This window comes from Cryptomeria japonica, chromosome 8, assembly GCF_030272615.1.
Source record: "Cryptomeria japonica chromosome 8, Sugi_1.0, whole genome shotgun sequence".
Lineage (NCBI taxonomy): Eukaryota > Viridiplantae > Streptophyta > Pinopsida > Cupressales > Cupressaceae > Cryptomeria > Cryptomeria japonica.
This window is the reverse complement of record NC_081412.1, coordinates 54,909,005-54,933,144: the sequence shown is the minus strand read 5'-3', so window position 1 is coordinate 54,933,144 and position 24,140 is coordinate 54,909,005. Positions and strand designations below refer to the sequence as shown.

The 24,140-nt window shown below is 34.4% G+C and overlaps 3 protein-coding genes and 1 long non-coding RNA gene across 7 annotated transcripts in view; 2 read left to right on the top strand and 2 right to left on the bottom strand.

Moving 5' to 3' along the window:
* LOC131078046 (UDP-glycosyltransferase 85A1) overlaps positions 1–22,095 on the top strand; it is a 112,953-nt gene extending 90,858 nt beyond the window's left edge. Inside the window, exons 2-5 of one of the 4 annotated variants that reach the window (XR_009358693.1) lie at positions 6,580–7,145; positions 7,350–7,767; positions 10,776–10,964; positions 12,356–13,187. Coding sequence is in view for 3 of the 4 variants with exons in the window: in XM_059209729.1 (XP_059065712.1) it covers positions 6,580–7,145; positions 7,350–7,733 (950 nt within the window). In the remaining variant the exon portion in view is untranslated. Of the gene's footprint in view, positions 1–6,579; positions 7,146–7,349; positions 7,768–10,775; positions 11,454–12,355; positions 13,188–21,741 lie in introns of those variants that run through there. The other 3 variants (XM_059209729.1, XM_059209728.1, XM_059209727.1) reach the window with 3 other exon arrangements.
* On the top strand, positions 12,390–13,356 carry LOC131857516 (linamarin synthase 1-like). Its single transcript, XM_059210177.1, has 2 exons — positions 12,390–12,896; positions 12,988–13,356. The coding sequence occupies exons 1-2, from the start codon at positions 12,390–12,392 to the stop codon at positions 13,354–13,356; spliced, it is 876 nt and encodes a 291-aa protein (XP_059066160.1).
* LOC131038816 (uncharacterized) lies at positions 20,677–21,500 on the bottom strand. The gene is made up of 2 exons (XR_009104549.2): positions 21,299–21,500; positions 20,677–21,125 (listed from the first exon to the last, which is right to left on the bottom strand). It is a non-coding gene; the product is annotated as an uncharacterized LOC131038816 (long non-coding RNA).
* A 718-nt stretch (positions 22,096–22,813) lies between the features above and the next one.
* Positions 22,814–23,808, bottom strand: LOC131038801 (bidirectional sugar transporter SWEET17-like). Its single transcript, XM_057971345.2, has 3 exons — positions 23,737–23,808; positions 23,151–23,270; positions 22,814–23,038 (listed from the first exon to the last, which is right to left on the bottom strand). The coding sequence occupies exons 1-3, from the start codon at positions 23,806–23,808 to the stop codon at positions 22,814–22,816; spliced, it is 417 nt and encodes a 138-aa protein (XP_057827328.2).
* Positions 23,809–24,140: the final 332 nt, after the last annotated feature.

Here is a 24,140-nt window from a genome sequence, read left to right as displayed (position 1 = left end):
AGTCTTTTTACTAAAGAAGACTCTGGAAATGAATCAGATGATTCACCTTGTGAAGGTGATGAAACTCTATTTATGGCAGAATTAGAAGATGTAACTAGCAAAACAGAAAATGAATTTGAAGATCTAGATCAAGGAGAAATAGATCTTGAAGGAGAATTGCTGTGTGCCTTAAAAGAAATAAAGAGGTTAAAGAAACTTGCAGCCTCACATGAAAATTCAAATCAGATTTTACAAGTTGAGTTAAATGATGCAAATTTAGTGACTTCAAACTTGAAGTCCCTTCTTGAAGAAAGAGAAAAGAAAATTGAAACATTAGAACAACAGTCCACAAAACTTCAAAAAAAAATTGAACAGTATGAAAGTACAATACATCTAAATGATATCTTGAGCAAGCAAAAATTGCATAAAGATTTGGCTGGTTTAGGGTTTGATAAAGCTGAATCATCAAGACAGAACACTAAGCCTGCAACTAGAAAATCATTTCAGACTTATAACAGAACAAAACCTTTTAGGTTTGGCTTCTTTTATGGATACTGTTTCTATTGCAATAGGTTTGGTCATAAGGTTAATACTTGCAAATTTCTGCAGCAAAGATCTCCTATGGTTGGGTACAATCAAGGATATGACTTTCCAAAAACAGTAAAGTGTAATAAGTGTAACACTTTTGGGCATACTACTATACAGTGCAAAACAAAGGCAAGTCCTAATAAAATATGGAAACCTAAGTTTGTAACTGGTATTGAGAAATCAATGATAGTGCAAACTGCATTTTTCTCAAATAAGAAATCTTTATGGGTGTTGGACAGTGGCTGTTCACACCATATGACAGGAGATAGAAATAAATTTCTGCATCTTGAAGACTTTAATGGTGGCTTTGTACGCTTTGGGGATAATTCAGGAGCTTATGTTCGAGGTAAAGGTACATTATTGCTAAATGATGATACTCCTATTCATGATGTGTACTTTGTTGAAGGGTTAAAGCACAATTTATTGAGTGTCAGTCAAATTTGTGATAGTGGTTACAGTGTATCTTTTAGCTCTCAAGACTGTACTATCAAAAATAAATCTGGTAAAACTGTTGCTGCTGGTTTGAGAACAATTGGCAATGTCTATAGTCTTCTTGATTCCACTGACTATGAGAATAATGAAGGCATTTGTCTTATGGGTCAAATAGAAGAAAATTGGTTATGGCATAAACGCCTAGGACATATAAATTTTGACAATCTGGTTAGAATCAGTAAAAATCAGAATGTTAGAGGTTTGCCTATTTTGAATAAACCATTCAATTCAGTTTGTAAAGCATGTTTGAAAGGAAAGCAAACAAAAGTGTCTTTCAAACCTAAAGAACATTCTTCTACTAGACCATTACAGCTTGTTCACACAGACTTATGTGGTCCTACAAGGACACAGTCTATAAATGGTGAAAAATATTTAATGCTTTTTGTTGATGACTATACCAGAATGGTATGGGTCACTTTCCTTAAACACAAATCTGAAGCATTTGATAGGTTTAAGATTTTCAGAAAAATGGTTGAACGAGAATCTGATCTAAAGTTGAAATGCTTGAGATCAGACAAGGGTGGTGAATTCACTTCACAAGAATTCATTGATTACTGTGAAAGACATGGTATTAAGAGACAATATGCTGCTACTCGTACACCTCAACAGAATGGAGTAGTTGAGAGAAAAAATAGAACAGTCAAAGAAATGGCTCGCACAATGCTTAATGAGGCAAATCTACCAGACAGATATTGGAAAGAAGCTGTACACACAGCTGTTTACATTTTGAATCGTGTTCAAATCAGGGTAAAATCTACCTTTACTCCTTATGAACTTTGGTATGGAAAAGCTGCTTCTATCAAATATTTCAAGATTTTTGGTGCCAAATGTTATCTAAAAAGAGATGAAGAAAATCTAAGAAATTTTGAGGCTAAAACTGATGAGGGTATCTTTCTTGGATACTCTACTCACAGCAAAGCCTATAGATGTTTCAATAATAGACTGAATAAAATTGTTGAAACAATAAATGTAAGGTTTGATGAACAATTTTTGTTAAGTAATGATTTGCAGGATATTGAGGAAGAGGAAATTACTTTAACAAAGGTTGATCAAGTTCCTAAACCTACAGAAACAGAAAAGAAAAATGATTCATCAAGTTCTGATGAAGAAAATACAGAGAATTCAAATGCAGAGACAGGTACTCTTCATTATACACCCTCAAAAATTATAACAAAGAGACATCCTCAAAGTCAAGTTATTGGTAATATAGATGCAGGTATTTTGACTAGGAGAAGGGCAAAAACAACTGAACAAGCTCAATTGGCTAAACATTTTTGTTTGATAACTGATTTTGAACCCAAAAATGTTTCTGATGCTTTATCTGATGAATGTTGGTTAAATGCAATGAAAGATGAAATCAGTCAAATAGAGAAAAACCAAACTTGGGAATTAGTACCTAGGCCAGATGACAAGAATGTGATAGGAGGCAAATGGATTTTTAGAAATAAGCTTGATGAATCTGGGAAGGTTGTTAGAAATAAAGCTCGTTTTGTGTGTAAAGGTTATGCTCAGCAGGAAGGAATAGATTTTGGAGAAACATTCGCACCAGTAGCTAGATTAGAATCAATCAGAATTTTTCTTGCATACTCTTGCTATAAAAAATTTAAAGTTTATCAGATGGATGTCAAAACTGCCTTTCTGAATGGTTATCTTGATGAAGAAGTGTATATGGAATAGCCGGAAGGTTTTGAAATTGCAGGCAAATCTGATTGTGTATATAGATTAAAGAAAGCACTCTATGGTCTTAAACAGGCTCCAAGAGCTTGGTACTCTAGACTGGATAATCATCTTAAAGCAAATGGTTTCACTAGAGGTGCTGTAGATAGCAACTTATATGTTAAACTTGAAGGTAATGATGTCCTAGTGGTTGTAATATATGTAGATGATATCATTTTTGGCTGTAATAATGACTCTTTATCCAAAAAGTTCTCTAAAATCATGGAATCTGAGTTTGAAATGTCTATGTTTGGGGAACTGAATTTCTTTCTTGGTCTTCAAGTGTTACAACTTCAGTAAGGTATCTTCTTGTCACAAACTAAATATGCCAAAGAGATGATTAGAAAATTTAATATGACAGATTGTAAACCAGTCAGCACTCCAATGGAAACAGGCTGTAAATTGAGCAAATCAGATGACTCACCTGCAGTAAATCAATCTGAGTACAGGTCAATGATAGGAAGTCTATTATATTTAACTGCATCTCGACCAGATTTAATGTTTGCAGTATGTCTAGTCGCTCGCTTTCAATCTGCACCTAAACAATCTCATTTGAATGCTGTAAAACGAATCTTTAGATATGTTCAAGGCACACTAGATTATGGTCTTTGGTATCCTCGCAATAATGACTTCACTCTTGTGGGTTTCACTGATTCTGATTGGGCTGGTTGTCTCGATGATCGTAAAAGCACCAGTGGAGCTGCCTTCTTTCTTGGTGATTGTCTTGTTGCTTGGCACAGTAAAAAACAAGATTGTGTCACTCTATCCACCGCAGAGTCAGAATACATAGCAGCCACTGCATGTTGCACACAACTGATATGGATGTCTCATCAAATTACTGATATGGGTATTTCTACTATTAAGCCCATTTCAATCTATTGTGACAATACTAGTGCAATTGATCTTTCAAAAAATCCTATTATGCACTCTCGTACTAAACATGTTGCCATTAAACTTCATTTTTTACGAGATCAGGTGTAGGCTAATGAGTTTCAATTGCTGTTTGTTCCTTCACAAGCCCAAGTTGCTGACATTTTTACAAAAGCCTTATCTAAAGAAGTTTTGAACGGTTAAGGGATAGATTGGGAGTATTTTCTCAATCTACTCTTGTCTTCACCTAAAGCATACTTTGAGGGGGAGTGTTGCTCTATTGCTCTCTTCTTTCCTTTTGTCCTTGTATTGAAAAAAAAGAAAAAAAGGGGGAGAATTTGGTATTTGTTTTTACAGTGACAGATTGTACAGATTGGTATTAATTCATTTCTTTTGCAACAGTGAGTAACATCAGTATACAGTGACAGTATTTCATGTTTGACAGTATACAGTGATAAATTTTTCATTTTTGACAGTATACAGTGATAGATTGGATATTGTGACATTGGATATTGGCATTTCACAGATATTGGCATATTGGTATTCACTCTAGTTTTTCATTTCTGACAGTGACATTGGATATTGGCATTTCACAGATATTGACATTTCACATATTGGTATTCTTTTTGATTGACATTACAGACTTGGCATGTTATTGGCATTTCATTGGCATTACAGTGATATTACAGTGACAAATTGACTTTTCAGGCATTGGAATTTCATTACAGTGGCACAAGCATTTTGGGAATTTCAGTTCAGTATTCTTGTTTGATTCAGATTGAGAGTTCATTATTTACAGAATTGCAAGTTCAGAGAATGTTTTTTTATACAACAAAGTTCAGTGGTGATGTATATTGCATTTGTTGACAGTGGAATTTCTTGCATTGTTTTTGATCCTTTCAGATGATGGCATTTTTCGTGGCAATAATTGTTTAAGTTTTTTTCTTTTTTTGCCATCAAGGACAAAGGGGGAGTTTGTTGCTCTTTGGTACTTTTGTCCTCGATGACAAGAAAGAAAAAAGGTGATGTGTTGGCATACACGGACATACTGACTTGGCTGACGTGTTAAGTGTTTTTAAAACATGTTCTTTGGAGCCATGTTGGTGACACGATAGCTCTGACTTTGCATTTATGTTAATGACATTTTTGGTTTAAAATTGCTACGGTTTAAAGGGCATATTCCTCATGATACTTATTGTATCGAACTAGTTAATGTTTTTCTTGGAAGTTGCATTTGGCGTTTCATTTGTTTTGTTTTGGAGTCCGTCAAACCCTAACGCCATGTGAGTCACAGTGCCGCTGGAGCTACAGAGCTCGAATCAGTTACAGAGAATGGTGCGAACAATGGTTTCATTCAAGAGATTAGCAGTTGACTGGTTAGTTTATTTGTTCAGTTTGCATTTAACAGGTATGGTTCTTGAAACACATGATTTAAGAGATTCTGTTTACCTTGGTTCGAATTTTTTAGTTATGCAAAATAAAAATAAGGAAGTGGTTGTGCTTTATTTTTGTTTTTCATGACTGGGAAATTAAAATGTCTTCCGTTGCACAGTTAGAATCAGTTATTTGTTTTTCAGTTTACAAATCTTGTCAGTTAACGGGTTATTTAAGATGAAAACGGGATTCTTTCTGGGTGTGCATAAAAACAGTTTGACAAATCAGTCTGTGAGAAGAAAAACGGAGAAACACAGTGCCATAGTTTGAGTGTGAACAAAGTTCTAACATTAAAACAGAGAAATACAGTGCCGTGTTTTGAGTGTGAACAAAGTGGAAGCGTTAAACAGTGCCGTAGTTTAACAGAACCAGCCGAGGGTTTCTTGAGAATCAATACTCTGTTTTTGTTACAGAGTATATGAGGCTTCATTGAATTGAAACCATATTATTCAGTGTTTATTGATTTGAAATCATACAGTACAGAGTATTTGAGGTTTTATTTGATTTGAAATCGTATTGTTCAGGGTTTGTTGATTTGAAATCATACTGTTCAGAGTATATGAGATTTTATTGATTTGAAACTATATTTTCAGAGATTGGATAGTGTTGAAGAATATTATTGCAAAATTTTCATATGTACAGACTGATAAAAATATTCTCGCTCCAATCCCTGATGGTTTTGTGACTGCAAGAATAAAGTGCATGCATAAAATCACCAGTGGTTGTAGCTCGAGTTGAAATATACATTGATAAGAAGAGGGGTTGGTGCTCCTTGAGGCCTTGTGGTTTCTAAAACATGTGAACTGAGTTGGTGCTCTTTTTGAATTAATATAAGGGATCTTCCGAGTGGTTTTTCTACCCCAAGAGGGTTTTCCACTCATGCAAAATATTGTGTTATGTTGCATTGTCGTGTTTCATTCTGTTTACTAGTGTATGCTCTGATACATCATATTCTAGTCCTCTTTATCTCATACTCTGTTTAGTTGGATATATGTAATGCAATATTGAAAGTATTTTTAATGTTTCAAGTTTGTGTAATATTTTAATACCATTTTGTTAAACAAGGTCTGAATCAGATGTTTTAGTTGGTTCAATGGTATACTTTATGCTGCATTAATGTACTCCTTCAAAGTGTTAAGTCTCAGCCATCTGTTCACACTGTGAATTAAAATTGTCAAGGTCCATAAAAGTATAACTCGTTAAAATTTTGTCACACTCTGATTCACTCTGATTCACCCCCCCCCTCTCAGAGTGTTTTCCACTTCCAACACTGTGTTGCATGTATCATTTATTTCCTAATGCCCTGTGTTGCTCTTTTTCCTGTATCATTTATTTCCTTCTTGTTTTGCTTGCTTCAATCTCTCTGTGATATACACTGATCTTTCGGTTCGTCCAGTCACATTGAACTTAATTGAGTTGGTTTTGGCTCTCGTCTAATCTTTGAGATACAATTATTTGTTCCATTAATGTCTTCTCACATGATAAGCATTGTTATTGCAGAAGAGGACTTAAAGTCTAAAGATAAACTAATCACATGCCTCCCTGGAAAAATCCCTCCTATCAGGCCAACTGACATCGTTTCCTTCTTCCGGGAAAAACATGTCTCTGAAGTAATTTACAGTGCCTCCCTCTACGAATCTCGCATCCAAAACATAGCAGACTACGTGCTAGTCAATACTTTCGAGGAGTTGGAAGGAGGTATAGATGCACAAATAGGTCTAAGCGTTAATGGATGCCCTTCTCTGGCAATTGGCCCAGTGTTTCTTCCAAATTTCTTACAAGGTAGGAATTCCGTGTATAGTATGTGGGAAGAGGATAAAACGTGCTTTCAATGGCTCGACGGTCAAGCGCAGGGATCTGTGTTATATGTTTCCTTTGGTAGCATGGCTATAAAATCTGAAAAGCAATTGCATGAACTGGCTCTTGGACTAGAAGCTTGTGGGTACCCGTTCCTGTGGGTGCTCAGATCAGATATAGCAGATGGTAAGTCCCTTGATTTACCAGAAGGCTTCAAGGATCGAACCAAGGATCGGGCTCTGATCGTTAGTTGGACGAATCAGTTGAAGGTAAGGCTGTTTCTAAACTTCTGATTATTGTAACTTTATAAATTAGTTTTAGTTGGGAGGATAGGAATAGATCATTCTTTGTTTGTTGTTGGACTGTTTCTTTGTTGGGCTGTTGGTGATTCTTGATTTGTATTTTTTTTTTATGTTTAATAAATCTTTAAGTTTTTTATGCGAGTTAAAATTATTTTAATTTTTTTTATGTAGGTGCTTTCTCATCTATCAATTGGAGGATTCCTTACACATAGTGGGTGGAATTCTACTTTGGAGGCAATTAGTATGGGAATTCCGATGATTGGATGGCCTTATTGTGGTGATCAATTTCTTAATTGTCGATTTGTAAAAGATGTTTGGAATGTTGGCTTTGACTTTAAGGGTGTTGATGTAGATGAATTCAAAGTAGTGACACAAGAGATTGTTGAGAGTACAATTAGAAGTATAATGGAAGGTTCTAGCAGAGTGAAACTACGTGAAAATGTTGTGAGGCTAAAGGAGGCAGCACACAAGGCAGTGACGGAAGGAGGAACTTCTTATTCAAACTTGAACACTTTTGCAGAGGATATGCAAAAGATAGCAAAATCAAGGGTCTAAGGAGTTTCCTAATATATTTTATCTAGTGAAATCAGTAAGTTTTAAGATTTTAATCAATTCAATATAAGAGATCATATACTATTAATAATTTTAAGGGGCTTTATAAAATAGCATTAATGTAAATTTTATATTATTTTTGTGACAGCATATTGCTATGTACATTTTGTGCTTGTGTCTTTTTATTGTTTTACTATTATGACTTCTCCAACATTCAAACTTTAAAATTATGTTATTATTTGTTAAACCTTTGGCTCTAACTCTATCACTCAACACTTAACCTTCAAATTTCTTATCTCTTTCTTAGAAGTCATAGTGTTATTTCTTACCAGAAGAATAAATCTAGAAAGCCAAGGCTCCAAAAGGTACTATTTTCTAAAACTTACCCTAAAGTTAATTATGTGTAAACTACATAAAAAAAATACATGTGTCCATTAGACCCCATGCAAAATATGGCATTATCTATGGGGTTTTCCCATGAAAGGATGCTTATGTTTTTCTAGCGAATTATATTTAGTATGTATGGATTGGTCCATGCTATGCAATGTTACTTTTCATGCACAAACATGAAATAGCTAATGCAAAAAAAATCAACAAGATTATTAAATTTATAGATATAACATGAAAAATTGTAGATTGAAAATGTATGCACTAATGGGTCTATATAAATAAGCTCACAAGTAAGTATAGATGTGATTTCACAAGCTCATTCAAGTTAAGTGAAGTTTTAAAATCTATTACACATGTGAATCCTTCACTATTCTTATTTAAACTAGTTGACCTCTAGGCTAAGGTCATAAGATCCAATCATTAGGGAAGCTCACATCAAGGGAAGTAATCAAACATGAATGACATGAAGCATGAAAACATTGGAAATAGAATGTGTTGAAGGAAGTCTATACACGGGCTTAATATTATGGTACTCTACATTAAATTTATTGGTTAATCATGTTTTATTTAAATGGATAGAGGTTTACTATATGTTTATACAATTAGAAGATGGACCACTTAGTCAAGATTGACAAGGTTGTGTAATGCTTGTGCTTTGTATTTCTTTTGTGTTTGAATAAATTTTACCCCTTTTAGAGTGTTTTATAGATATAATATTAAAAGTTTTTTAATTGAAAATCCAAGTTAATCATAATTTGTATGCACTAACTATAGAAAGAAGCTCACAAGTAACGCTAAATGTGATTTCATGAGCTCATTCAAGTTAAGTGAAATTTTAAAATCTATTACATATGCGAGTCCTTCACTATTCTTATTTTAACTAGTTGACCTCTAGGCTAAGATCACAAAATCCAATGATTTGGAGAAACTCATAATCAAACATGAATGACATGAAGTATAAAAATTTTGGAAATAGCATGTGTTGAAGGAAGTCTATACATAGGCTAATATTATGGTCCTTTGCATTAACTTTATTGGTTAATCCCACTTTATTTAAATGTATAGAGGTTTATTATATATTTATAGGATTAGAAGATGGATGTGAGGATATTAAAAATATATATCTTAGCTTGTGGGATTGACAACATAAATTTACTACTTTAGATACACTTATATAAGTCAATCATAGTTTATATATGTTTGTAGATCTATGTAGGATCTCTTATGAGTGATAATAGATAAAAAATTATGACTAATATTTAGTTAAATTAGCTTTGATTCTAAGATCGACATAGACTTTATCTAAGGTGTTTTTGGACATGTTCTCGTTGGTCCATAATACTAAATAAAAATAATGGATCTAAAAATGATCATTCACTTTTTGAAACCCACCATGATATCTTTTCTCATCAATTGTAGTTATGAACATTGATACCCAAAGGATTGCTCTGATTCTAGATCTAAAGAAGTCATTCTCACTTTCTTCAAAATTGATATTTGATTTTTCATTATCCAAATTTCTGAGTACCTTTCTTATTCAATTTTATATATCCCATCTATTATTAACAATTGGATCTCATATACATTCCTATTTTGAAACGATAAAGCCATTTGTGATTACCTTTATAAATTCAAATCGTATATCATTTCTATCACACATTTGCAACTAGCTAAGTCTCATGCCAAAGCAAGGTCAGTTATGCCTCTGTCCCACAGTCCCACAATCATCTCAGAAAGCAAGTTGGAAGACATTTTTTCTAAATGTGTCTTTCTCAGAAAGCAAGATCTTAGATTTATACAGCTGACTTTATTTTTCTCTTTCTAACTCTGTTTTAGCACCTACTGTAAAGAGTCAAGGTGATCGGCTATATCGAAATGTCAGTCCAAAATACAAATTTGTTTTAGAAAATTATTGGGACTTTGATCAAGACACCTAAGGTATATACTTCGCTTTTGGCATATTTGTCTTTATAATGTTCTGGTCTGTCAGACCATTGATTCTGATCAATTAACAATGTTCATTTTATACAATAATCTACAAAAAAAATTATCTTGTGCAATGTCACTACAAGCAAAAACAGTCTTAGAATACAATATTATTCAACTTTATATTATCCACAGCACAAGAATACATAGATAAATACTCCGTGGTTAAACGTGCTTGAGTTGGAGTACTGGGATGAGTGACCTCCTCCGAAGACTGAATTTTTCACCTCTATGACTATCATCTAGATGCAATGAGTGCTAAGGGGAACATTTATTTTCATGAAAGATGGGTTCTTGTGAACTATGACTCATGAATCATGGATCAATAAATTTGACGCAAAAACTACACAGTTGAATTTTGATAGTAATATCATAACTCGGTAGTCAGTTTATTCCTATCTCATTTCTATGACAGTGGGCCCAAAGAAAAAATATCTGTAGTAGTTGTGTTCATATTGCATTCTTAAGCGGTGGGTCCAATGAAAGAATTTGTAAATGCTGAAATATGAGAATTAGAGATTTGGAGTAAGATCTGTAGCCAATATATAGATGATATCAGTTTACAATGAGCAACTGAAGGCAACAGCCTCAAAATGATGTCTTCTTTGCACGCAGTAATTGTGGCCTGTCCTGCACAAGGCCATGCTAATCCACTGATGAATCTTGCAGAGCTGCTGGGCATGCGAGGATTTTTCATAACCTTCGTTACTACTGAATGGATGGATCAGCGGCTTTTGAAAGCAGCTTCCAGAGATGCAGCTGCACGTGACCGTGAGATTCAAGGAAGGGGTTTCAAATTTCGGTTTTAAGCTATCCCAGATGGCTTACCGCCGGAACATGGCCGAACTTCTGAGATTGGTGAGCTTTTGCTTGCGCTGCAAAGCTTGGGACCTGCTTTAGAAAGTGTGTTAAGTGTAGTAGATGAATCTGTACCTCCAATCACTTGCATTATTACGGACAACTATTTATCCTGCACAAAGTAGCTAAAAATCTTAGGGTGCCTAGAGTTATCTTCTGGACTACCTGTACTGCATATGCCATTATTCTAATAAATGCTCACTTTCTTCTTTCTCAGGGTCATATCCCTGTCAAAGGTATATTTATCTTCTAATTTTTTTCATTTTTCATTTTTGTGATAGGAGAGGGGTCAATAGTTGGATGAAGTTTCTTTGTTGGTATAGTATTTGTGGTTATAAGTTTTGTTCTAGCAATATATTCATATAATATATTGTCAATAATTGCTTCACATGTAAATAGAGAAAAAAATAAAATGTTGGTCAAGATGGATATGTACATGAACATATGAGAACCTATGAATGTCATATTATTAAAGTGATTCGTTAGCAAGTGATATAAATACATTTTTGTTAGAAATTCTTTGGTTAAGCGTGCTTGAGTTGGAAAAGTATTGGGATGGGTAACCTATTGGAAAGACCCAATGCTTCACCTAGATGCAATGAGTGCTAAGCGGACCATTCACTTTCATGAGAGATGAGTTCTTGTGAACCACTGCTCATGAAAGACGGGTCAATGAGTTTTACTTAAAAATTACACATTTGAATCCTAATAGCAGTATCATAATTTGACTTGCTTTGAAAAATATCTCCTACTTATCTACTTAAAAGTATTTATTTCACAAAAACCTTAAATAATTGTCATCAATGCATAATTGACCTCATAATCTTTTAATTTGGTAAGTGTTCCCCTTAATCATTTTAATCTCCTTAAAGAAGACTAGACTATGGAATAGCGAATCAGCTTGAATTTGGCAAATCAAGTTCTTTTTTATATTTTCAATTGTACTACACATTGTGATTCAACCTTTTTACGTGAGTATGATGATGTACCTATGTCATATTTTTCCATTGTAAAATCAGTATGGAATAAAGTTGGAAGGTAGTAGTCACTTCTTTATCACAGTGTGCCATTGCACTCAAATTTCATGATGGTTTTGATATTGATTGTTAAAATTGAAAAGCTTTGCACAAAAGATCTGTGTATTAAATTATTTTGAGATCCAGAGATCTACATATGAATAAATGTATCTCTACATGACAAATTCGTCCAAATGTTGCTCTGTTTATCTGTATCATTTGTCCTTTTTGTTTCTTGTTTTACTTGTTCCAATCGCTATGTGATATATTAGATTGAGCCTGCTTGAGTTGGTTTTGTTTCTCGTCTCATCTTTGCGATACAATTCCATATCGGAAAATCAATCTCTTCTCACATGATGAGCATTGTTATTGCAGAGGAGGACTTGAAGTCTAAACAGAAACTCATCACATGCTTTCACGGAAAACTCCCACCTGTCAGGCCAACCGACATCGTTTCTTCTTCCGGGAAAAACACATCTCTGAAATTATTTACAGTGCCCATCTTTACGAATCTCGCTTCCTAAACATAGGAGACTACTTACTAGTCAATACTTTCGAGGAGTTGGAAGGAGGTAAAGAAACTCAAATGGGTCTCAGGGTTAATGGACGCCCTGCTCTGGCAATTGGTCCTGTGTCTCTTCCAAATTTCTTACAAGGTAGGAATTCCGTTTGCAGCATGTGGGAAGAGGATAAAACGTGCCTTCAGTGGCTAGACGCCCAACCTCAAGGTTCTGTGTTATATGTTTCCTTTGGTAGCATTGCTATGAAGTCTGAAAGGCAATTGCATGAGCTGGCTCTTGGACCAGAGGCTTGTGGATACCCGTTCCTGTGGGTGCTCAGATCAGATATAGCAGAAGGAAAGTCCCTTGATTTACCAGAAGGCTTCAAGGATCGAAGCAAGGATCGGGCTCTGTTCGTTAGTTAGACGAATCAGTTGAAGGCAAGGCGGTTTCTAAACTTCCGATTATTGTAATTTTAGGAAAGTTTCTAAACTAATTTTTTTAAAGGGATGTAGGCGGAGGATTCTTTACACATGGTGGAATTCTACTTTGGAGGCGATTAGCATGGGAAATCTTATGATTGGACGGTCTTATATTGGTGATCAATTTTTTAATTGTTCTTTTGTAAAAGATGTTTGGAATGTTGATTTGGACTTTGAGGATGTCGATGTTGATGAATTTACATTAATGACAAAAAAGATTGTTGAGAGTACAATTAAAAGTATAATGGAAGGTTTTATTACAATGAAATTACGTGAAAATGTTATGAGGCTAAAGGAGGCAGCACATGAGACAGTGATGGAAGGAGAGACTTCTTATTCAAACTTGAATACTTTTGTAGAGGATATACAAAAGATAGCAAAATCAAGGGTCTAAGGAGTTTCAAAATTTACAACATTTTATCTAGTGAAATCAGTAAGTTTTAAAATTTTAATCAATTTAGTATAAGAGATCATATATTATTAGTAATGTTAAGGAGCCTTTAAAATGACATCAATGTAAATTTTATATTCTTTTTGTACTAGTATATTGCTATATTTACATTTTGTCCTTTTATCTTTCTTTGTTTTACTATTTTGACTTTTCCAGTTTTCAAACTTCTAAATTATGTTATTATTTCTTAAACCTTCGGCTCTACTTCTCTTACTCAATCCTTAACCTTCAAATTTCTTACCTCTTTCTTCAAAGTCATAGTGTTCTTTCTTAACACAAGAATAAATCTAACAAGTCAAGGCTTCAAAAGATATTATTGTCTAAGACTTACGCAAGATATACTTATGTGTAAACTACATCGAGTAATAACACATGTTCATTAGACCCCATGCAAGACATGCCATTATCAATGGGATTTTCTTGTTAGAGGATACTTATGCTTGTGAATTGAATTTAGTATTTATGATTGAGTCCACTAGGCAATGTTACTCTTCATGCACAAACATGAAATAGCTAATGGAAAAAAATTCAAAAAGATTATTAAATTTATAGATATAACATTTAAAGTTTATAGACCGAAAAGTCAGGTTAACCATAATTTGTATGCACTAACTATAGAAACAAGCTCAAAAGTAAGTTTAGATGTGATTTTACAAGCTCATTCAAGTGAAATTTTAAAATATATTATGTATATGTGAGTCCTATACTATTCTTATTTAAACTAGTTGACCTCTAGGCTAAGATCACAAGATCCAATCATTTGGAGAAGCTAACAATCAAACATAAATGACATGAAGCAGGAAAATTTTGGAAATAACATGTGTTGAAGGAAGTCTATACATGAGCTTAATATTATGGTAATTTGCATTAACTTTATTGGTCAATCATGTTTTATTTAAATGGATGAGGTTTACTATATATTTATAGGATTAGAAGATGGATGTAAGGATGTTAAAAAAATATAACTTATCTTGTGGGATTGACAACATAAATTTACTATTTTAGAAACGCCTATGTAGGTAATTCATAGTCTATATATGTTTGTAGATCTATTTAAGAAACCTTATAAGTGAACATAGATAAAATATTATGACTAATATTTAGTAATATTAACTTTGATTCTAAGATCAACATGAACTTTATCTAGGGTGCTTTTAAACATGTTCTCCTTGGTCTATCATATTAAATAAAAATAAAAGGTCTAACACTAATCATTCACTCTTTGAACATAGATATAAAAAATTAAGAAGTATATATGGAGGCTTGAACGATTTTCAATGCTTTAGTTTGAGCTTGTTCTATGATGTTGAAAAGAGTTCTCTACAAATTTGAGTCTTTGATTTTGGTTTCTCTTCTCAATAAGAGGAACTTTTTAAGATTTCTCATGTTGTTTTATTTTGATGGCTAAGAAAATTTTAACCTTAACAACTAACATTGATAATATATATTTTCAAATGAAGCTTACATTGGGCTTCAACTTTCTATTCATGGGAGGACATGAAAAGGTGTGGCTTGAAAGTAATTCCCTTAATATCATCAATTGTTTGATTAAAAGGATGCCCCCTAGTTGGACCATTAATCATTTAATCCAGGATTTCCTAGTAATTATTTCTAAGATGGATGCAATCCACATCCCATGTTTTTCGGGAAGGTAATATGCTTGCGGATTACATGGCCAATTAAGGAGTGGTAAATGATAAAATCAAATGGTGGATGACAAGGTAAATTTTCCCAATACACTTGTGTGAGATAACATGAAGGGATGCAAAAAATATTGTATACTCCCAACAACAAATTATTATTGATGCCTTCTTGTCAAATGAGTAAAGTCATTTCTTGTAATAAGTGGATCTGATGTAATGCTAGGTAGGGCTTCCAGAGTGTTCTTGGTCACTTGGTTTTGTGTTTATTGATTCAGGCTTGGGATTAATATGGTGAACCTCCAAATATACAAGGGAATTTCTAATGTGGGGGGAGATAACAATAAAATCGATCTGACATTGTGCCAAAAATGGGAACAAAATAAGGAGTTGTGAACTAAAATATCAAATGGTGGCCTTGAAACACACCTTAAAAAACTGCATGGTCAAGACCCTAGGATGACATATGGGTTTGTGAAGGGGTGGAATAAAGGCATTCTCAATGCTTATGATGCTGAATTCAGAGTGGATGAGACCTTTATTGCCAAAATTATTGGTTCGCAAATGGTAGGAAAAAATTTCTACATAGAGCGGAAGGTGATGGAAGAAGCCATGTCTGTGTTGTTCGACAAATAGAGTGAAAGGGATAGAGTAAAGAAATTTTTTGATAGAGGCTACAACAGAAAATATCTCATGAGTCTCTGGGCAGATGTGGTGGAGGTTATCATGAGGTATATCACTTTGGACGGTTGTTTTGTTAGTATTTTCTCCTATCACTTCACTATTTCAAATCATTTTAAGCATGATAGGAAAATTTCTTTGCCATTTTATTTAATTTCCTCATTGGAACATAGTCTTTCAAATCATGTCAAAAATAGTGATAATCCTATCTTGCATGAGGGGTTGATTCTTCTTATCATGCAATACACCAAACCTCATGAGGTCAAACCCTCCCCTGCCCATAAAATTGCTAACAATCCTAAAACCTCGGCTAGTCCTTATGTTCATGTGGTATTAGACACTAAAATTGATGAGAAGGAGTTGGGTGAGATGGCCATGGATTGAAGGGACCTTAAAGTGCTTGATGACCTTGATTTTTCACCCTCGGAGGATGAGGGGCCCCTTAGAAAGAGACCACTAGTATGAATAGTAGCAGGAAAAGTAAACCTACAACTAATAAGTTCAAAACTCCTCCCTCCAAACCCCAAGACTTGGGCCCTAAAAGCTCTAAAAAGAAAAACAAAATGGGGAAAGCCGTGGAGACAAAAGGCAAAGAGGAATAAGAAATTAAATTGGATATTCCTCTCAATGTGGATTAGGTGGACTAGAGAGAGAGCAACAATGACAAAGTGGATTTTGATGTTCTCCTTGCTAACTCGACTAATAGTCTGGAGAAGCGTTTCTGTTGGGTGGTCAACAAAATTCTCCTCATAAAACAGAGCATAAAAGATATAATCAATACTTTCTCTAAGAACTCGATGCCGAACAAACCTAACAAGCTCCTGAAAATGACCCATAAATTAATAGAATATGTGAGGGTTATGAAAACAAAGTATGAAGATAAAATTGCCAATTTGGAGAAGGGGATAGATGAATTAAAGGTAAAATTTAAGGGTTTGGTGGAAATTATCAAAGAGGGTACAAAAAACAATGCAAAAGGTCTCAAAAAAGTCAATGAGAACATTTTTGTTCAAAGAGCACAGCTGCTCAACAGTATACCACCCTCAGCTGCCAAGTTGAAAAGGAAGAATTTGGATATAAATGTTGGTAATATGGAAAGATTGATTATGTGTTACATTGATGTTTTGTCATTGATGTCAACGCTACCTATTATGACAGATTTTGGTTACCCATTGACAGATTTTGGTTACCAACAAAGGTTCAATGGAATGTGTTTGGTTATATGTGTTACATGCTTCTGGAGCATATCTTGGTCAGATGACATTGACTTGGTAATCAGATGCTACCATACACTCTCCCTTACTGGCATAGGTTTAAGGCTCTACCGATAGAACTTTTACTGAGAATCTTTGACATGATGCATAAGTGGTGTTGGTGTGGCTTTCAGGATGCTGAAGATGTTCTCTAATCGTGCTTCAACTACTTGGAGACATTGCTTTAGCGTAGTGGACCTAGAATAGGTCCGATGCCTATCTAGGTTATGGACCGATATCATGTTAATGTGTTCTCTACACGTTATCGGGATGATTTATGGATTGACTAATGTTGTTTTGGTCTAAAGCCGACATGGCATTTCATTGTAATATGGATATATGTAATGAGCTTATTGTAATATCTTTTAGGTGACCGACCTAATTGGTTTAGGCCTTAGGGTTGGTATAAATTGATGTAAGATCTCCTTGTAGATCATGGTATGAGAATGGAAATGGGTATCATGGTCATGAAATGTAATATCACATGCGAAGGAGTTTTGGTTGATCATTGAGGATCGAATTGGGTTTAAGGAAGAGGTCAAAGGCCTCCAGTATTGAGCTTAACCGAGACTGTAATTAGGCATGGTAGATGCTATCTCTGGCAGTTCATTCTACTGGATTGTTGTCCAAATATCTTGAGGTGGTTTTAACCTCTCTATAGTCAATGAGACTCTTTTGTAATGAGCAGTGCTCTCTAGGTAGTGTGCCTTCCTGCTTGTGCAGGCCCCTCATTGTATCACATACTTTCTGCAGAAGTATCATCTGACTGTGGGTAGGCTTCCCATTGTGGTTTTTCCCTTTACTGGGTTTTCCACGTATAAATCATGGTGTTATGTGGTATGGTTGTATTGTGTTGATTATCTGTTTTATTATTGAGTTGCATTGTTTACCGGTATTTGTTTTTGCTATTCTGGTATTTAATGTTTATGTGCTCCGGTTTAAGGTTGTATATTGGATTAATTGTTATAATCTGTTAATAACTGATTCCCACCTCCCCCCACCCCTCTCAGTTGTTCACCGGTTATCCTAACAATAAACCCATAGGAAATGGATATGCAAGTGTCATATGGACCCTCTACCAGGACAAGAAGAAGGAATTAGGAGAAAAGCGCCATGAGGTTCATCATGGAAGAGCTCGAAGAAATAAACAAGAATATAATTTATAAAAATTATGAGCTCGTGGAAGCTCTTGGCTAGTCTTGTGTTACGTTTTTGGTAGATTTTCCTAGGTTTCTATGTTTTTTGTTGGGCGTTGTGGGGTGTTTCCCCTGTTTCTATTGCCTTTTGGCCATTCATACTATTCTGGGCCCTGCTTTGGAAAGTCTGTTAACTATAGTAGATAAGTCTGTTCCGCCAATCACCTGCATAGTTTTTGACAGCTTTGTGTCTTGCACAGCAGAAGTAGCTAAAAATCTGAGGGTGCCGAGAGTTGTCTTCTGGACTTGTTGTACTGCATTCTCTATTGTTCAGGCAAATGCAAATTTTCTTGTTTCTCTAGGCCATATTCCTGTCAAACGTATTTTTGATGATTTTATAATTTTGAATCGCTCTGTGATATCTTACGTTGAGCTTATTAGAGTTGGATTTTTAACATCTAATATTTCAAATACAATTCCAAATCGGACAATTATTCTTTTCTATGTTTTATTATGTTGAATTTATTGTTTTTTTGCCGATAGGCAATCCCTGTGGGGGTACACCGCCACCGGAATTGTCTCACGCCACGAATTCATTATTTCCGGTTGCCGTCGATTTTCCCGGCGTTTTTTCGTGTCAGCTCGTGTAATGCGTAGCCCTGTAACCATGTGAGGGGCTTTCGATTTCAGCTGTGCTTGACATTAGGGTTTATCATGTAACTCCCCTTGTTAGGTTTTATATTCGCCGACCTTCGCACTTCTTCTCATTGCACCTTTTCTATTCTTGGCCGCAGAGAAGGAAGCACATTTCCAGTTTGCAAGCAAATCGACGCTCCTATAAATTCAAGGCAGAGGGTTCGTTTCACATTAACCAATATTACCGCTTGATTATTTCAGAGATATTTGGGCAATCGCGGAGAGAGGAATTGTTTCAAACTAGGTTTGTGTTCTGAGTTAGTAATTGCAGTAGTATGTAGATTATTATCTTGATTTGTTCCCGAATTTCCTTTTTTTTTTTTTCTGTTTTCATGATTGTTGTTTGTAGAGCTTTTGTCATCGAATTTGTGTGGTTGAAAGATCATTTATTCGCCTGTGTTTCCAACGATTTGGGAATTTACAAAGAATTCGACAGGGATAGGGCTTAGTTTTTTTTTTCTGCATTTTTGTTTTAACATCTGTTTGGATTCGCATGCGAAGATAGAAATGTAAAAATGGATTGAAAAAATAACACCTAAAAATCTACCTCAGCGAACAATATCTTTTAATCTGTCAATGCAAGCTCTGCCTTTAATCAATCCGATTCTGCTCCTCATGCACAATGAAATCATGAAAAAATCACAAAATATGGTTGTATTCCTTCAGATTTCTATACTTTAACTGGAGGGCATCTGTCAATTTTGCCTCGCGTTCTTTGTGCTCTGCAGGTTGCTCCCCTGTTTCTCGCTGCAGAGATTAGGAGAAAGGGTGAGCTAAGGCAGTTATACCATCACATACCATTCTGAGCAGCTCTGTACTCGCCATTTCTTCTGTTAACTTTTCCTCCAATTCCAACAGACATGCAGGCAGTCTAAGAAATTAATGTAAAAAGTAATTGTCGGCAATAATGTGTCAGTTGGTTATGTCGCTTGTATTGCAGAGGTGATGTAAAAGAATAACTTGCTAAACAATTTTAAAGGAGATTATATTTTACAGTAAGGGATCATGTATAGTTTACTAAGATTAGATAGTTTATTTGAGTATTTGTGATAATGTTTTAAGTTGCCAGTTGGGATTGAAAATAATTGATTATTTGAATCTTGAGTTTATCATGATTTCTCAACCTTTCTTTTAAAATCTTATCGAATTTTGACAGCTACAAAAGCATATCAGAATCAGGTAAGGGTTTGATTTCCATTGAGGATCCTTCCCTAGGCCTTGAGAAGGCTTGGCTTTAAATGCTTTAATGGTTGCCCATTAGTATAAGCAAGAAAGATCCCTTTTCAAATGTTCAAAAGTGTTCTGTACATCCATCGTTTGTAATTCCATCCATTAGAACTCCATTTTCCCTAAGTTATTTTGATTTGAAGATTCTCATCCTCAGGTTCAGATTGAGAGTGAAATTCTTCCAAATTATAATCAAACATTTATGAATCTACCCTTGCTGATTTTCGAAAGATCTTTGGCTATTGACTACCTTGAGCTTCTGCAATACATAGAACTAAATTCCCACATAATACCAGAACTGTTTCCATCATAATGATAAACCAGTGAATCCATAAGCAGAGAAAAACGAAATGACGTCAAGAATTACAAAGTAGAGTTTCAAACTATTTTAATCTCTTAAAGAGCAATTCCGACAGAAGCATTAAGAATGGGTGCAATTGACAAGAATAGATAATTTTACAGAAGGCAATCCGGATATTTGAAAACAATCAGAATCTTCTCATCCTTTGATTTTTACATTAGAAATTGGTCTAATATAATTTCTAAATTTTCAACCATAACTAAAAGCTATTTTGGATATTTAGTTTTCTTTGCTTTTGCTTTTGATTTTCATCCTGTTGATCCGAAACATTGATGACAGTAACTACTATATTTATTGTTAACTAAATTCTACAAAAACCTATATAAGAATGCTTGTTTTTGAACTTAATTGCCACAAAGCTGAAAATTCTGACCACAAACATTTTTGGAACACCTTTACATAATTCTCTCTGAGAGAGTGGTTGAGATATCCTACGATAATAAAGGCCCAAAGAGACCACCCGAGGAAGATATGCATCTCTTCTTAAGCCCTTGAGATACAGGGGCACTTTGTTTATGGAAACAGAAGAAAGCTTTCCTGACTTATCATCTGGCTTATCGTCTTCCGCCTTGAAAAATTCAAACCTGCCCTTCAAATCATCAAACCATGTGTAACGTTGTTCTGAATCTGCTACTTGTATGTACCACTCCTTTGCACCCTGCTTTTTACTCGTTTTCGTCATTCTTAACTGCTAAAGACACTGGGATTAAAAAGATACCTGAAAAACAAAAACAAAAAACAAAGAAACCAGTTTCTTTATAATCCGTCGAATACCTCAGTTTTCTTCTGCCTTGTTCAAACTATCATGAAAGTATTGAAAATTTTTGGTGAAGCAAATAATTATATGGTGAAATCCAAAAACATTTCAAACTATTATAATCCGTCAAATACCTCAGTTTTCTTCTGTCTTCCTCAAACTATCATGAAAGTATTGAACAATGTTGGTGAAGGAAATAATCATATTGTTCTGTTCCGCATATCTCCATTAGATAAAGACCTCCTTTCCCGCAGAATTGACCACTATGTAACTCAATCATCAAAAGGAATTGGATCCGCTTAAACTGATGCTCAGTTAATTGGTGAAAGGAAAATATAAGTCCAATGAATAAAGGAAAATCTATGAATAATTTATGAGATTTCACTGTGTAACTAGGATCAATATTCTTATTTTCTGTGTTATTTTTTATATCCATTACTACTTTATTTTATAAGTATACAAGACGTATATTTTTTTTTATTGTTTTGTTGTGCAGATCAAAGAAAGTAAAGCTATTTTGTTTTCATAACTACCTTCCATTCTAATATTTATTTCTTTTTATTGTTTTGTTGTGCAGATCAAAGAAAGTGAAGCTCTTTGTGTATTCAAGATCAAAGAAAGTGAAGCTCTCTGTTTATTCAGCCGAAGCTCTCTGTTTATTCAGCCTCCGTAAATATTTGGAAAATACATTTATACATTTATTTTGTAACATCCCACCTTGCTTGAGATGGTAAGAAATAATTGGAAACTGAGAAAGATCATATCTATAGTACAACAGAGACAGATACTAAAAATACAGATCTTTTTGGTAGGGTCAATTTGAAAGGCTGATATTTTAGGAAACAGTTCATACACAAGGTGATGGAGGGAATATCTAGAGTGATGCCAGTTACAGTAATATAAGTTTTATTTAACTCCATTTCACTCATCACTTCGGTATTTTCTGTTCATTAATGCTATTTCTATTACTCCCATATGTTTGATGCATATGCGCCCATTGCCCAATAGCTTCAGCATCTAGACATCATTGGTTTCTTTCTGATCTTCTTTGTTTACTTTACAATTGTTTATTTTCTGTGACATGATGTTGTATTGATGTTATTATTATTGTGCTTAGTTATAAGACATTGTACACCTCAAACACCATCCATTAGTACAATGTCATTAGACTGATCTATAAAATATTCTGTATAGTACAAACAGAACTACATATCCACACAACCACGGAGCCTCGTACTTTGAAAGAATTTATTGAACTGCACTGCAAAGGAAATAGTTCATTATTAAAAAATGGGAATTAAAAGGTTACAATGAAGATCCCAAGCGCTAAACTCTCAAAGAAAAACATATTTGCTGTCTTGAATTCAGCAATTAAACAAACATTGGAAATTGGTTCTTTGCATCTTATCCCAATTTTTTTTTAGGTTGCATAAGATTGGTATAATCTCATTTATTTTCTCGACAACCTGCTTAATGTCCAATTCCATATAATTATCTTACATTGATTCAATGTAAAATCTTTATTTCCCTCTCTCCCATAGGATTCATCCTCTTTTTCTACTAATGCTGTTTTTCATGCAATTGAACAGAGTCTGATTGTCTGAGGAGGCTGTATAGACCTTGTTAATCATTGATCAATGAGAATGAAATCAAGCTTGATCATCAATAATAAAATTCACTGCATCCACATTGAGAACATTTGTAGCTTCAACCTCCACTATATCGATAGCCAGATCAAATACATCATCTATCTTTTTGGTTTCTGGAAGTTTATGAAGTTCAGCAGATATAGGTAAAATAGGCTCTGAGCTTTTGTAAATAAGGTAAACAATGAGCTGAGTTACTCCTAAAAGGAAGCCAGTGCCATTGGGTACCTGCAAAGAAAAGAATAATTCAATCAGAAAAGAGGTGCTTAGTTCTTACCGAAAATTACATGAAAACTCAAAAATAACACTAAAATAACACTAGGAATAGAGAGAAGCTTACAACTATAAAGATATCCTTGGCTATTATAAAGTATACAGACCAGACAAGTGCATTTAGAGTACTGAATAGAGAGACCAAGAATGACATGTACTTAACACTTTTGGTTCTCATAACATCTCCCTGCAAACACAACAAAATATCATCAAAATTCATGAAATGATGATTCATCTGCTACTTAGGCACTTGAAGTTCTAGGATAGAAAACCATATTTTTTCTGTCTTTTTTAAAATTTGGGCAGAGATTAAATTTTAAATATTTTCAGTTATTTCTGGGTAAAGATTCTATAGTAAAATTTTCATAGCAATCTAAGTTAAGAGGAACATAAGATTCAAAACTCACCACGACAGATAATGGGGAGGCATACATAACAATGGAAATGATCACACTTAAAGTGCCAACCACTAACTGCCTTACATTATATGTGTGCAGTGCATAAATTGTAAGCACAACCACCATGACAAAAGCAAGATAAAATCAAGGAATCCATATCAGAGTAATTAAAAATATATAAATAGCTTCTTGCATGTAATTTAGTAGCCACCAAATAGCGTTGAATTACAAACTTAAGCTGGCATAATGAGTTACCTTCTTCTGCGTGGGGGCAAATGTTAAAAACGACAGAAGATAAAATGTCTCCAAAAAATAAGCCTGCACCATTGATCGTGAGGAGAAAAGTGCCGTGGGGTTTAACAAATGGGGCTCCGTAAAGTACCCAAAGACAACAGTTAAACAAGGTACACACATATAGAAGTCCAGAATACTCTTGGGTAGACTTAAGCTTGTATATCTCCCAGAATGTTATCCTGCAATTTCCAAGTACAAGAATATTTATATATAGGCTCGTTATCTTAATCAATAGTGAAGTCTCACATGTTCGTCATGCTCATGTACATTAGACAAGTTTTTGACTCAGCGAATTCTGGTGTTCATTATCTTAATTATATAATAATTAATTACAAGTGCTTTTATGTTTCTATAAATTGTTAATG

What these genes read in the sequence shown, in the direction of transcription:
- LOC131857516 (XM_059210177.1), top strand. Translation starts at nt 12,390, where the DNA reads ATGCTTTCACGGAAAACTCCCACCTGTCAGGCCAACCGACATCGTTTC. An exon ending in GCAAGGATCGGGCTCTGTTC is followed by an intron (nt 12,897 to 12,987) that starts GTTAGTTAGACG and finishes ATTTTTTTAAAG; the next exon opens with GGATGTAGGCGGAGGATTCT.
- LOC131038801 (XM_057971345.2), bottom strand. Translation starts at nt 23,808, where the DNA reads ATGGTGCAGGCTTATTTTTTGGAGACATTTTATCTTCTGTCGTTTTTA. An exon ending in TTGCCCCCACGCAGAAGAAG is followed by an intron (nt 23,271 to 23,736) that starts GTAACTCATTAT and finishes TTGTGTTTGCAG; the next exon opens with GGAGATGTTATGAGAACCAA. An exon ending in CCAAGGATATCTTTATAGTT is followed by an intron (nt 23,039 to 23,150) that starts GTAAGCTTCTCT and finishes TTTTCTTTGCAG; the next exon opens with GTACCCAATGGCACTGGCTT.